The 13787-nt window shown below is 39.3% G+C and overlaps 1 protein-coding gene across 2 annotated transcripts; it reads right to left on the reverse strand.

The window, feature by feature from the left end:
* Positions 1-3762: 3762 nt before the first annotated feature.
* On the reverse strand, positions 3763-12829 carry LOC132978381 (tripartite motif-containing protein 16-like). Of its 2 annotated transcripts, XM_061043556.1 has the most exons (3): positions 12675-12819; positions 10477-10606; positions 3763-6580 (listed from the first exon to the last, which is right to left on the reverse strand). In XM_061043556.1, exon 3 carries the CDS (start codon positions 6513-6515, stop codon positions 4845-4847), a length of 1671 nt encoding a protein of 556 aa, XP_060899539.1. In that variant the 5' UTR covers positions 6516-6580; positions 10477-10606; positions 12675-12819; the 3' UTR covers positions 3763-4844. The 2 variants fall into 2 exon arrangements, with proteins under 2 accessions (XP_060899539.1, XP_060899538.1); XM_061043555.1 differs by lacking the exon at positions 10477-10606 and having other exon boundaries at positions 12675-12829.
* Positions 12830-13787: the final 958 nt, after the last annotated feature.

Genomic DNA, 13787 nt, shown 5'->3' on the forward strand with positions numbered 1-13787 from the left:
GTTACATCTGCGCAGAACCAGATTTTTTCACAGATCCAAAGAGGTTTAGCAATGTATGCATGGTGGTTTTATAGGGGCAAGGGTTGTGCGAGTTTATTTTCTCACTGATAACTGTGGCAGCTTCAGACAATATCAGTAAAGAGAGATTTAAATATGTTATACCACATTATTGCAATTTGTTCACATGCAGACCCGTGTTCAGGTCACATGAGAAAGGAAAGAAGAGTCTGTCAAGATGATTTTAAAGTGTTGAAGAGAACTCTGCTCATTCCTCAGGAGCAAAGCTTTTAGGGTCAAGAGCTGAAAGAACAGACTGACTGATGAACGCTCTCCCGCTCTAACCCTGAACATGAACAATCTCACTTAGTGTAACTCTATATCAGCTTTCTAAGACACCACAGCAATGAAGACAAGTGTGTTTATTGAGGATGTAAAACTTCAGTTTGTTCACACACCAGATAGAGAAGTCTGTTCAATGTCTTCTTTACATTTACAGATTCACCTTGGATAAATCTCCTTTATGATTTTAACAGGATACCTCACAGTACATTTGTCCACTTACATCTGAAGGACAAAGGGCACTCCTTTGATGATGTCAAGGTGCACGTCATTGGCCAGGGCAGACCGTTGTTTTGAAAGGGGTGTTACAGAAGCCACCTATGTTAAGGTTAAAGAAAAACATCCCTTAACAAAGTTGTTGGCCTGAGAAACCATGTATCACCAACCTACAATGCTGTTTTAAATTATCTCTCAAAACAACTCAAGCCCCATTCCCACCTTGGACTATGTGACCCTAAGGACCCACAGACGACAAGGGGTGCTAATGACTCGAGGAGAAAATAGGACAACTCAGCTAACGACTCCCCATCCTTGATCATTAGCAGGCGGATTATGCACAGAGGCTTGTATTTGTAGCTCCACCTACCAGATAGTTTAGAACTGAAGAAGCCTTTTGGAGGACCAAATTTCATAATATTCTTGTTATTATAAAAATTATGTGTTAAATGTTTTTCTCTGAGAGAACTTCAGGACTCCATGATGTACCTCGTGTTGTAGTCTGCAAACCCTCCCGTCTCCTCTTTTGTTTGACTCCCTGTGGGTGAGGTGGATGTCCTAGTTGTGCGTATGTGAATACTTTTCTTCATCACAAAGTTTTGATGTTTTTTGCTTGTGATGTTGATTTCATTTTAAATATCACGATATAGTTTGACATTTTACAAGTCATTAAAGCTAGCTCACGTGCACACACATTAAGCTAACATGCAGGCCTGCTGGTAGTACATACAGTCTAACTGTACTATGGGAGGTAGAGCCTTCAGTTATCAGGCCCCTGTCCTTTGGAATCATCTACCAATCAGGGCCCAGGAGGCAGATACCCTGTATACATTTAATAGTAGGCTTAAAACTTTCATTTTTGATAGGCTTAGACTGCCGGGGGAACTTGCACCATGAGCTCTCATCTCTGTGCATTCACATCATATTACTGCATGTCACTGTCTGTAAATCCTCACGTACCATGTGCGTTACTAACCATATCTTCCTGGTAGCTCCTGAGCTTACTTATCTCTTAGGTTACAACGGGACGACCTGCTGCTATGCCACCTACGGCAGCTTGACATCATTAAAGAGATTTAAATGTTATATCACACGTCAGTCTGTTCACGAGTAACCTGTAACTCTGATGCTGCATTCAGGTCGCATTGGAAATATCGGAAATAAAATACTCTCCTCATTCCTCAACAAATCTTTTTTAGTGAGCGTTGTACAAACACCCTGCAGTGAAGACAAGGAGAAAACATTTTGTTCATGTGTTTATTCAGGATGTCAAACTTCAGTTGATTCACACACATTCACTTTATCCACACAGGAGGAGATTTTCTACAAATGTACAAAGTGGTGAGAAGAGAAAATCAGCATTAAAGAAAAGTTTGCTGCTCTCTCTCTTCAGACTCGTGAATCAGAACAGAAACAACAGAAATATAAATGTATGAATACAAACAATCAAACACTGAGAGCGGAGTTAGTTCAACACACTGTCTTCTCAATGACTTTGGCCTACTTCAGTTTACAGAACTCAGCAGATTATTGAGCTTGTTAAAACATCACCAGTATTACTTATTACAGTTTAAAAAGTGACCCTGTTAACTGAAGACTTTTAGTAAAATTGCATCTGCTGTTGGTTGTCGCAGAACCAAAGATATTGAAGTCAAAAAGTGTCCTAATCATTGCCTCAATGTTTAGTGTTTTATTTAAGATGTATCCTTTAAGTATTTTAGACATTATCATTTTTAAAGAAATTAAACAAAGGCACATTAGGACTCTTATCGTCTTCAAAAACAGTTGTAACTATGACAACCACGGACGAATTCGGCTGAAAGTAGCCAATTACCATAACACCTGCTAGCTTAGCTAATTTACCACCAGTATCCATACTCTCTTAATTTAGCTTAATGAAGTTGAAAAGGGATATTTGTTTATCACTCATGGATAACTCAGAGTTCTAGCTAACCCTTGCTGTTTTTAATGACCAATATTCGAGTTAAATTAACTTAAAGACAACATGCAGTTTTGGCTAGTAGCTAACTCACCGGGAAATCGACTTTGACGCCATTGATACAAAATAAAATAACCGCTCCGTGATGGCTCTATATTTCACTCTTTATCATTTTCTGCATTTATATTCTACTTTTATCAATCTACATCTGTTGTTACTGTTGATATCACGATGGTAAATGTGCTTTTCCAGCATATTTTTCTGTCATATTTTCCAGCAGGTAGGTGTGCCGCTCACTCGTCCATCACTCTGAGTGAAGAGAGGAACTTCTTAGACACGACTCTCTAATCCCTAAATCCCTGAGTGAATGAAAGTATTTATTGTGTTTTCCTTCATCACAGTTTAATTTTATAAAAATGCATTTTATTTCCCTGAAAAACACTTTCTTTATTGGATTTACTATTTGTATTAAAATAAGCTGGTCCAGAGTCTCCAGTGAGGCATCAATACTGCAAAAACTCAAATCTTACCATGTATATTGATCTAATAACGTCAAAAGTAACTCAATACACTTATTGTAAACCGTGGTCACATGAAAAGTCCAGATAAACATATTATTTCAAGATATAACATTTAAAAAAATAAAGGTCTGAACTGCTTGTAAAAAGTGAAAAATAATGTCAATGCAAGTTAAATTTGCTTTCTGCATTAGCAACATTTGTACAGATTTAAAGCAATACATGTTTTATTTTGTATCTTGAAGATGATTTTCTGGACCTGTCAGGTTATTGTGGCTTATAATAAGTGTATTGTTGACTAGAAATTCCATAAAAACACTTGGTAATATGGAGAAGAATGGCAGCTAAACCAGGGACAGATAGGAATGAAGATCAGAGGGAATTAGCTGATAACTTTAACTGGTTTGACTTCTTTTCACTCTCTTCTGCACAAACTGAGTTCAGGTGCTTAAGTGGATCTTTACATCCTGGTTAGCAGGATGAAGGCGCCCTCTTGTGGTGATTTTTACTCTCTGCAGGAAGGCATGAAATCTTTGGCAGCTTCAGACATCAGTAAAGACAGATTTAAGTTTCACAGGAGTCACAACAACCTTTAACTCTGATGATGCATTCATGTCACATGGGAAAGACAGGAAAGAAGAGATAGACAAAGTTCTGTTTTAAAAGGAGATGACAAGAAAACACTTTGTTCATGTTTGTTTATTCGGGATGCAAAACTTTGGTTTGTTCACACATCAGATCTGTTAAATGTCTCTTGTTAAGTGATCTCCCTTTATTCACACAGTGATGTTTGTTCGACCAAAACATGAAAATAATAACTGATTAAGATCAGGATATTTACAGTCTTATCACTCCTCCCAGTAACTTCATTAAACATTTGGTCTCACTTACAAATCAAAAAAACATTTGATTTTGGATTTCTGAACATAAAGTGGCAAAAAGCAAAACACATCTTGTAAAGAAAAGTAGAAGTAACTTTTCTTAAAATATTTTACCTCTCAAACACACAAAAAGTTTCATTAAACTACAAACGATGTGGGTTGTGATGAAAAATGTCAAATAGTGACAGAGAAATGTTCTGAAAATATAATTGAAAAAACAAAGGGGTTGAAACATTTCACACACATGTGTAGGAGCAGATTATGAAAATAATATGTGGTGTGTTTGTAAAGGATCTCACAGGGTGATTAATGATTACCTCTATATAAGGAACCTTTGTTACTGGTCAGGTGCTCCAACCGGGAGGGGAAACAGTTCTTTGACCGCTAAGCAGTTGCATGCAAGAGTTACATGCTGGTATTTTTGACATGGAAATATGGAAATGTGGAGCCAATCGAAGTAAAATTAAATAAGTGGCATGTGCAACAATGCAATTTGACGTGGACGTTTATTCATCCGACGAGGCAACGTTGGATGAATTAGTAAATCCAGGTGCAGCACTTCAGACAACAACAATTGTCTGTGTTGGTCACCATGTTTGTAGCAGTCTCAAGAAAAGATTAACGCAATTTTAATAGTCACTTTATTTATCTTCATTCAGCTGGATTTTTGTTTCGAGTCTGTAATGTTGTAAAGCAGCAGGGGCGGTTCCAGAGGGGATTTGGCAAAGGGTTACTTTCTGGTGAGTGTGGGGCTTAACAGAGGGCTACCGGTGGGTAAGGGAACATCTTGAAACCCCCCAGAGGAGCTGGTAAACATAGCTGGATAGAGGGACGGTAAATTAAGCTATTCAGTCTCACAAGTACTGCCCGTAATGCTTGCTTGATTAGTCCTCAGCAACACACGAGGACAAAATACGTTTCATTACTTTGAACACAGGCAGAATGAAATTTCTATTTTAGTTTACAGAACTCAGCGTTGTCTCCAGGATAATAAAACCCGAGTCCGGCATAGAGAGGCTCAGAGAATTTGGTCCGAAATCTGTGAAGGAGAGTCATAGTATCAGTGATGTTATAGAAGGACAGAGTACCTGCACTGTGATCCAGGTACACTCCAAATCTGGAGGACAGAGGACCTGAGGCATGAGTCTTGACATTGTTATACCAGAAGTTATAACTGCTGTTGTCACAATCTAACGCCCAAGATTTATCATTGTGCCCAAATACACATTCAATGGAGCTCTCTGCTCTGCTGATATCTTTGTATGCGACTGCAACATAAACTCCTCCTCTCCACTTCACCTCCCAGTAACAACGTCCAGTCAGACTCTCTTTACTCAGAACCTGCCAATAATCGATGAATCTGTCTGGGTGATTAGAATAAGACTGTTTTTTAAACATCAACGTTGCTTTTCTATTCCTCTTAGATAATAACAGCCATTTATGTGCTGTGTTTGGATCCAGTGTGATGTCACATGAATATTTTAAGAACTCAGCTCTGGTCTTGGGCTCTGGTTCTGACAGTAAAACATCCACTTCAGTCACTGTCTGTGAGATGTTTGTCCATTTCTCTCTCAGGACGTCCTGTAGTTTATCTCTGATTGCTGACACAGCCGCTGTCACGTCCTCAAAGAACTTCAAAGAGCGGATATCAATGCTTGATGAGTGTGTAGATTCACTGAGTGGTGACAGTGAGGGGTAGTCGTGTAGAAACTGGTTGTGATCTTCTGTGTGTGAGAGCTTCTCCAGTTCAGCGTCTTTCCTCTTCAGCTCAGTGATCTCCTGTTCCAGCTTCTCCTGAAGCTCTCTGACTTGACCCTCTTCAGTTTTTTGCAGGGATCTGACCTGCTGCTTCACATCAGAGCGGCTTTCCTCCATGAGACGGATCAGCTCAGTGAAGATCTTCTCACTGTTCCCCACTGCTTCATCAGCGGAGCCATTGATAGCCTCCACCTTCTGTTGAAGCAGCTTCACATCTTTCTCTCTGTCCTGGATTCTCTGCTGGATGTTTTGTCGACTCACCTTGATCTCTCTATGCCTCTTGGTCCTTTCTGCTGCAGCTGAGACTGTGTCATGACCTTTGTGTTCATCCATTAAACAGAGATAACAGATAGACTTCTTATCAGTGAGACAAAATATCTTCATCACCTCATCATGACGAGAGCAGACGTTCTCCTGGAGCTTCTTGGAGGGCTCCACCAGCTTGTGTTTTTCAAAGGCAGGGGATTCAATATGAGGCTGAAGGTGATTCTCACAGTAAGAAGCCAGACACTGCAGACAGGACTTACAGGCTTTCAGTTTTCTCCCGGTGCAGACATCGCAGGCCACATCTTCAGATCCAGCATAGCAGTGATCAGCAGGAGCAGCTTGGAGTCCAGTCTTCTTCAGCTTCTCCACTAAATCTGCTAAAACAGTGTTTTTCCCAAGGACAGGCCTTGTTGCATAGGTCTGCCTACACTGAGGGCAGCTGTAGATTGTCTTCTCATCCTCTTTATCCCAGTGGCTTTTGATACAGTTCATGCAGTAGCTGTGTCCACAGGGAACCGTTACCGGATCTTTCAGGAGATCCAGACAGATGGAACAACAAATTGCCTCCCGGTCCAGCTTAACTCCTTTCTGGGCCATTTCACCTCTTGGCAGTAAATGATTGAAAGTCACTTGCTGGATACACCAATCTTCAAACTGTAGATCTGTAGAGAAGGAAACAAGGAAATATTTAGTCAGAGCTTTCCACAAACTCATGGAGTTGTCATCCAGTAGAACAAAAAGCCAGGTAGTGAGTTCCATGGCATGCCCTCCTTGAAAAAAAACAGTGTCCGTAAAAGCCATACATTTGTGGCTTCTAGCCAATTTTGAAGCCACTAGTCCTATCATACACAGATATGTATAGCTTCAAATTTCAAAGAGTTTGACAACCCGGTTTTAAACAGTTAGTGAATAAAAAGGACAATTAGGCCCCTTGTGTGTTTTAGCCAAGCGGCAACACAAGGTGTTCAAAAATGAAGGCAATGTGGAAGTGCAAAACATGCAGTTCCTTGAGTGTTTGCTTGAGGCTGGCTGCAGAAGCACAGGAAGTCACATACACATCCATTCAAAAAAAACATTTTCACAGCATACATAAACATGTTTACAGCCTGGTTCAAAGAACAAAACAAGTCTAAATTGTTATTGTCCTCATGGGCACACACTGTACGGGGGATGATTTTTTTAATAACGCATCCGTTCTGATTTTATAAATGATATTTGGGTCAATGACGTGATGCTCATTTTTTGTGTCCATAAGGTTTAGTTAAATTTTAAAGGCTTAACATTTTTAAATAAATGCACAAATGACATGCTTTCATTCTTTTTTTGATGACCTAGTCTAAAATTTAGATTCATTATGAATTTTTAGAGAGTATTTGGGGTATGTAGGCTAAAATGTCTATGTGGTGTAACCGTTGAAACTTTGTACCAAAGAATTAAACTTGCTTTAAAAAAGGTTCAATTTTCATATAACACCCTATGAACTAGCCTGGCATAATCTTACAATAGAACTGTTCAATAGTAAATAAAAGTAATGGAACATCATTGTACTTCTTATTATAATTATTCTAGGGAAATCGTGTCACCAAGTCAAGTACCAAATTGTCAACATGGTGTAACCACCATTGAAGGAGCCATTTTGTTAATATATTCATCATATCATGTGACAAGAAATGATATCACAAAGAAGAACCCCTGATGGTCCTAACTGCTGCACGGCATGTTTAGCAACTCTCTTTAAAGGTCCCATATTATACTTTTCTGGTTCTATATGCCCTTTAGTGTGTTTTCCAAGTGTCCTGTGCATGTTTAGGCACATCTATGTTCAAAAAATTCAAAGTCTGCTGAAACACGGCTTCTCCTACGTCCTCCTGTTAGCTGTAGCATTAGCTGCATGTAACGTTCGGTTCTAGCCCCCCTCGAAAAAAATTTGTCAGTGCGACGTCATTGTCAGTGTGAGATCACTGATCTAAGCCCATTGGCTCGTTGTGGCAAGCCCTGCAGCTCATGTTGAAATTTCCGAGAAGCGTGCTGAGCAACTGACCAATAACGACAGAGCGGATCGGCAGACCAATCAGAGCAGACTTGGCCCACGTGGGGTCTAACAGTGTGGGCTCAACAGAGTGTAGCTGACGGACTCAGAGCGGAGAGGGAGCAAGGAGGAGCAGTACATGAAAACAGACACTTTTTTAGAACTTTAGGTATTGTGAACGTACAAAAGTAGATACATAGATTAAATATACGAACCCCAAAAAGGGCAGAATATGGGCTCTTTAAAACATGAGATAATTTGACCTTTAAAGGGCGTGGTCAGGTATGTCAAATGATATGACCTCAGAAAAACATTAACAATTTACGATAATTATAAAAATTTGTATTCACTTCGAAAATTTGATTTGAAATGTTCACAACAGGAAATGTGCTTACATAGGTCTCAATGATAATGCCTGTCAAATTTGATTTGAAGTGGAAATGTCAAATGGTGTAATCGGTTACACTATTTGACTTTTATGACAAGCCTTTCTGTTAGAGGCCACTTTTGTCAAATATCAGTATTTTTCAATGTTGATTAAAGTGGTTATCCATCCACAACCTTATTATCAAAGGTCTAGATGTTTAGCTTCAAATTGCATATTTGTGTTCCATTTTCTTACATTTATAAAGGTGCACTATTTAGTTTTGGTAGATAAATGTTAAAGTTGGAGAAATGTATAGATTATGTGGTATATGTCCATCATAACTCTAAACACAAACTGTCCTCAGATGAAAATTTGGTCCCTGTGACACTGTTTGAAGATAAAATGCTACTGGAGAAGTTATGGTGGTGGGCCCGCAACAGTGAAAGCGTAACTCTCCTGGTAGCTTTATATCTCCAAACAGTGTTCCAGGGACCCATTTGTTACTTTGAATGAAGTTTGTGTATTCAGTTCAGAAAATATATCAAAGAATTGTTTCACTTCTCCAACTTTGAAATTTCACCACCAAATCTACATAGTGCACCTTTAAACATGTATGATCTAATATATGTATGTATCCTGTAATATTGGCACCAGTAGTCGCATTTTAGATGTGTCGGCTATTAGGGGCCATGTGGTAGGGTAGGTAGTATCAGCGTGTCATTACCTGGAGCTTGCTTGCCAAGGTCTGGTACTATAGAAGGTGGCAATGCTGTTTGTGCTGTGATGGCCATGATGTAAAGAAGGAGAGATGTAAAGTGTTGCCTGTTGGTATGGTGGGCGTTGAGAGCTACCATGGAGGGGGGTGTCTCTAGGACGCCAAAGCTGACTGTCTAGCCTTCCGGGGAAGTTGTGGACCTAATTGGACGAAAATCTGGTGAAGGGAGGGTCCCACTTGACAGTCCCGGTGATGACCTGGTTCTTGCTACCCTTCGGTCTACAAGGTTGAATTGTGAATGCCAATGTGGTAGGGTGGTAAGTATAAGCGTTGTCAAAACCTGGCTAACTCACATACTGTAAACAGAGCCTGGGTGTGTTGAAGGTGGCAATGTTGTTTTGGTTGCAGGGGCAACTAGGGCCGTAGGCTAGGATAGCCAAATCATCAATAGGGCATAGGGGCATAATTGGGGCAAGGGTTTTCTTCACTAATCTCTAATCCTTTCATTAGGGCACAAGTACCTTGAGTTTATTCCAAATACTGAGGAAATGAATTCCCCCTGAAGATTTTGGTCAGATGTTGTAATTTACTTAAGATATGAATTAATTAAGGATGCACCGATCCTGACTAAGACAGCTAGATCAGGTATCAGTAAGAATTTGCCGATCTATGAGACCCATCCAAAAGGCCGATCTATTCACTTCAGTTTTATGCTATTCTGTGTTTAAGGCAAACGTGCACACTACAGGTTTGCACTGGTATTCTGTACACTTTGGTAGGTGGAGCAAACATAAAATGGAGGAAGCTATCAAAAATTTCATCAAGAAACAATGGCCTTTGACTGTAGAAGCAGTATGGTCAGTTGGTGTAGCTGGTTTGCTTCAATTGGTGTAACCGGTATTTCTCATAAAAATATAATAATATACAGGAAAATTAAGTGCAGTGGAAGTGCAAGTGGAATAAAAGTAGTCCTCTATTGCAGTGAAATAACATGTTTTTTTTAAATCAATTTTTACATAATTTGCCAAAAATTAATTAGAAAACAGATGTTTTCAGCTTTGTGTTCCGCTCAGTATTGAAAAAGGGCATAACTTGTAAATTTAGGGATAATCCTAATAAAATCTATTTTCTTGTGCTATTTTAAAATGAAGTAATTACAATCATGAGTACACTTACATATACTCTAGATGTATAAAATACTCAACATTCTTAATTTTTCAGTGGTTACACCACATGACATTTTTAGGTCCATTTAGTCTTACCTTTTGAAAAAAATAGTATAAATGTAATTTAAAAAAACACAAAACCAACATGAATACAAATCTCACATTTTAATGAACCTGATGCATGCTTTCAAATTGTGTTTTTAAAAGATTTTTGAATTGGTCATCTGAACAACCCTTATTTGTCACTGACCCATTTATCAATAGTTAGACGCGTAGCTGACCTCAGTAACAGGCAGGCGCAGTGTAGCGGTTCCGCCTCAGATACAGCGCTCAGCTTGTCGTTAGCCTGAAAGTTAGGCTGAGACAACATTTCCAGCATGACGGCTGCTACCGATGAGCCTCCGGAGCCCCCTGCAGGAACAGATGGGTGAATTCTCATTACATAGCAGTATTACCATCAAGACAGTTTCTTTTACTTGTGGACATAATGCTAAGGCTGGGAAATAAATTGATTTTATCGATGAATTGTATTTGTGGTTGAGGAGGATTTTAAAATTAAAGTCTAGATTTTCTCTTTAAAAGGAGCAGTATGTAACTCTGACACCTAATGTTTAAAATAGGTACTGCAGTCCAAATTCTAAACCCCCCCATCCCCTCCTCTCTAGAGTCGATGCTCACTCAGGTCACCATGTGGTGGACTCTGAAGCTTCAGTGTTTATCCAGCTCTGCATGGGTCTGTAAACCTTTCTGTGTTCTAACCTCTCTCCATTTTTCAAAAGTATCTCCAATATTGATCCTAGTTTGAGCACGTTTCTGCTCGTGGAGCTTATTAGAAACATGCAGAGGCTTTTTAGGTCGGGTACAATCACTTCTATCTGAACCACTTCTCTTGACTGCTTCCATCGCATCACAAATCCAGAGCATTCAGGACCAGAATCTAAAGTTAGAAGGAGGACATACTGGCTGCTGCATTGTTGTCAGAGAAGCCAGCACTTCAACATGTTTCCTTAATGTCTGATCAGATAGTAAGCTCACTTTAGCATTTACTTCAGTATGTAGATATCTTACATATTGGTCCTTTTACTTTCTCCAGTGCTCCCCTTCGGCTCACATCCTCCCTCCTTCTTTACTTCTACAGAGTGGATGGTTGATACCAGGTATATGCAGGGTTTTTCCTGGCTCAGAACGGGCCTTTGGGGGGGGTGACTGTACGCGCTGTATTAAACGTTCGACCCGGGTATAACAGTATAGTCTACGAGTCTGTATTACCTTATTTGACAGAAATCTGCATTTCCTGCTATTTCAGACCATTTTATAAAGAATATTGTCATTATGCTTAAGTTACTGAAACCCCAATTAAATCTGGTAAAGATTTTTTTTATTGCAACAGTGAACCATGGGAGGAGAGGGATTTTGAGGGAGAGGGGTGTAATGAGATTGGGAGAGGGGAGGTCACATCCTCAGTGCATTTCACCCTCTTCCTATGATGACTGCTCTTTACCTTTAAATTTAAAGTTTACCTTTGTTTCATTTTATAGACAAAAAAATTAAAACTTTCTTTTGTCATGTTAATATTTTGAGAAGAAAATAATCTTTTAAAATCGTAAATCGAGTTTGGTGTGAAAAATCTGAGATTTTATTTTTGGGCCATATCGCCAAGTCCTGAGTACTGCATTAATTTCACCATGGGAACTGACGTAAAGAAAAGATTTAATTGAAAGAACCGAATTATTGCACTAAAGTCAAATGCACAAAAATCCAATGTACCTGTGCAAATGACAGTAAGAATGTAATCTTCTCTTTAAATTGTCAACTTTAGGTTATGAAAATAATGCTTCACTTCTTGATTAGATGTTCAGGGATGTAACAACTTCCTCCAAAATCGAAGAACAACTTACTATAAAGCTTGCACACTTTGTAAAATCTAAGGTCATGCTTTTTATCTGGCTCTAAAGGGGCGATATGTTGTCCAACCCCTTGATAATACCGCACGGAAACGCTTGATAAAATGGCTGCAGGGAGTGCCTTAGCAGCTCTGAACCCTCATCAGTTCACCACATCTGCATGATAAAGGCCCAGTTGTTGGGTCAGCGGCACATTTAAGCTGCATTGAATGAGTCTTGCCCCTGCCACACACACCTAACTTAAGGTAACCGATCACAAGCTGCAGCAGGAGATGTAAAGTGCAGTTAACAACATTAAGTGGACTGAGGCGGAGGGGAACGAAACCACAACAACTGTAAATAGACATTGGGTTTATTAGCATTCATGCATGCTTACAATGGATTTCAGTCGAAAAACGTACAGAAGAGAATACAATAAACCAAAATAAACACATACGGTGCACTAGGAATGCTGAAAGCGTGCAACGATAACAGAGAGGAAGTTTGCCAGCATCACTCAGCTGCTTTCACAGCTACCTACTTAGCTCGCTAAAAACACGCATTCGGCGTTTTTAAGTAATTGTCGTTCTTCTTACCTTACAAACTCACAGCCTTGAGGGTATAAAGCATAGACAGTAAAAAATAAGGTGTCTATCGGGAGGTTTTTACATCTGGACGCCACCGACGACTCTGTTTCCTCGTCGTTGCTCGGACAGGAAGTTTAGTGCGCCGGTGTTACGCTGAGAAATGCACCCCTGCTGAGAATTGCAAGCACCTAAGCGGAAGTGTTTGAAAACGAAGTAAATATTATTTATGGGGGCGATCTGTGATGACAAAGTATCTTAAGTTATTACGCAATACACGTTGAGTGTCCTTATTGTTGTTTAGAATCAGTAGAATACGCATTTTCATTCGCCTGGCTAAATGTGATCTGCAAACAGTGTTTGACTCGAAAGTGTGTGTGGAGGAAATTTCATGGTGGGTGCAAAATACGGCAGCATGGTATTTTAATGATAGAAAAAATCCGGCAGTGTACAAACTGTTTCAATTCAAAATAATTTCGATTTAGGTCTGCCATATTTTGAATTGTCCTGCACATGCAATTATTGGCAGGGTTGCATTTCTCTGCATAACACCGGGGAAATGAAACGCGAAGGATTCTGGGATATGAAGTGTGTAGGCGAAACCAACTGATGGGAGCGGATGTCACGGTCCGCCCCCCAGCGGCATTATTGAAGATTTTTTTTCCCCTTTTTTGTCCCACTGACTTATAGACATCTTTATCAATTAAACAAATGCAAAAGATTAAATAACAACAAATCACGAGTCAAAAATACACAGCGAAAAGATGAAAAAAAATCCTTATTGACATAATTCAACACACATTCAAGCACTATTCTTATTCCTTAGTATGTAGACACACAGACAAATGTTTATATGCTTGTCATTTTACTTTATGCCCCTTATTATTCCAATGAAGGGAAATTTAAATGCTACAAAATACCGTTAATTTAGAATAAAAATCTAATTCCAACCTTTTGACAATTTGAGTTTGCCCCAGTAAGGGAGAAAGAATGCAGAAGATTGTGAACATTTGTACTAGAATAATAATAAAAACAGCATGATCACGATTGAGTTCCAGTTTGTTTATTCAGGATGTAAACCTTTAGTTTGTTCACACATCCTATCAATAAATCTGTTCAATGATT

This window comes from Labrus mixtus, chromosome 8 (assembly GCF_963584025.1).
Source record: "Labrus mixtus chromosome 8, fLabMix1.1, whole genome shotgun sequence".
Classification (NCBI taxonomy): Eukaryota; Metazoa; Chordata; class Actinopteri; order Labriformes; family Labridae; genus Labrus; species Labrus mixtus.

Coding starts and splice junctions, on each gene's coding strand:
- LOC132978381 (XM_061043555.1), bottom strand. CDS start 6,515: ATGGCCCAGAAAGGAGTTAAGCTGGACCGGGAGGCAATTTGTTGTTCC.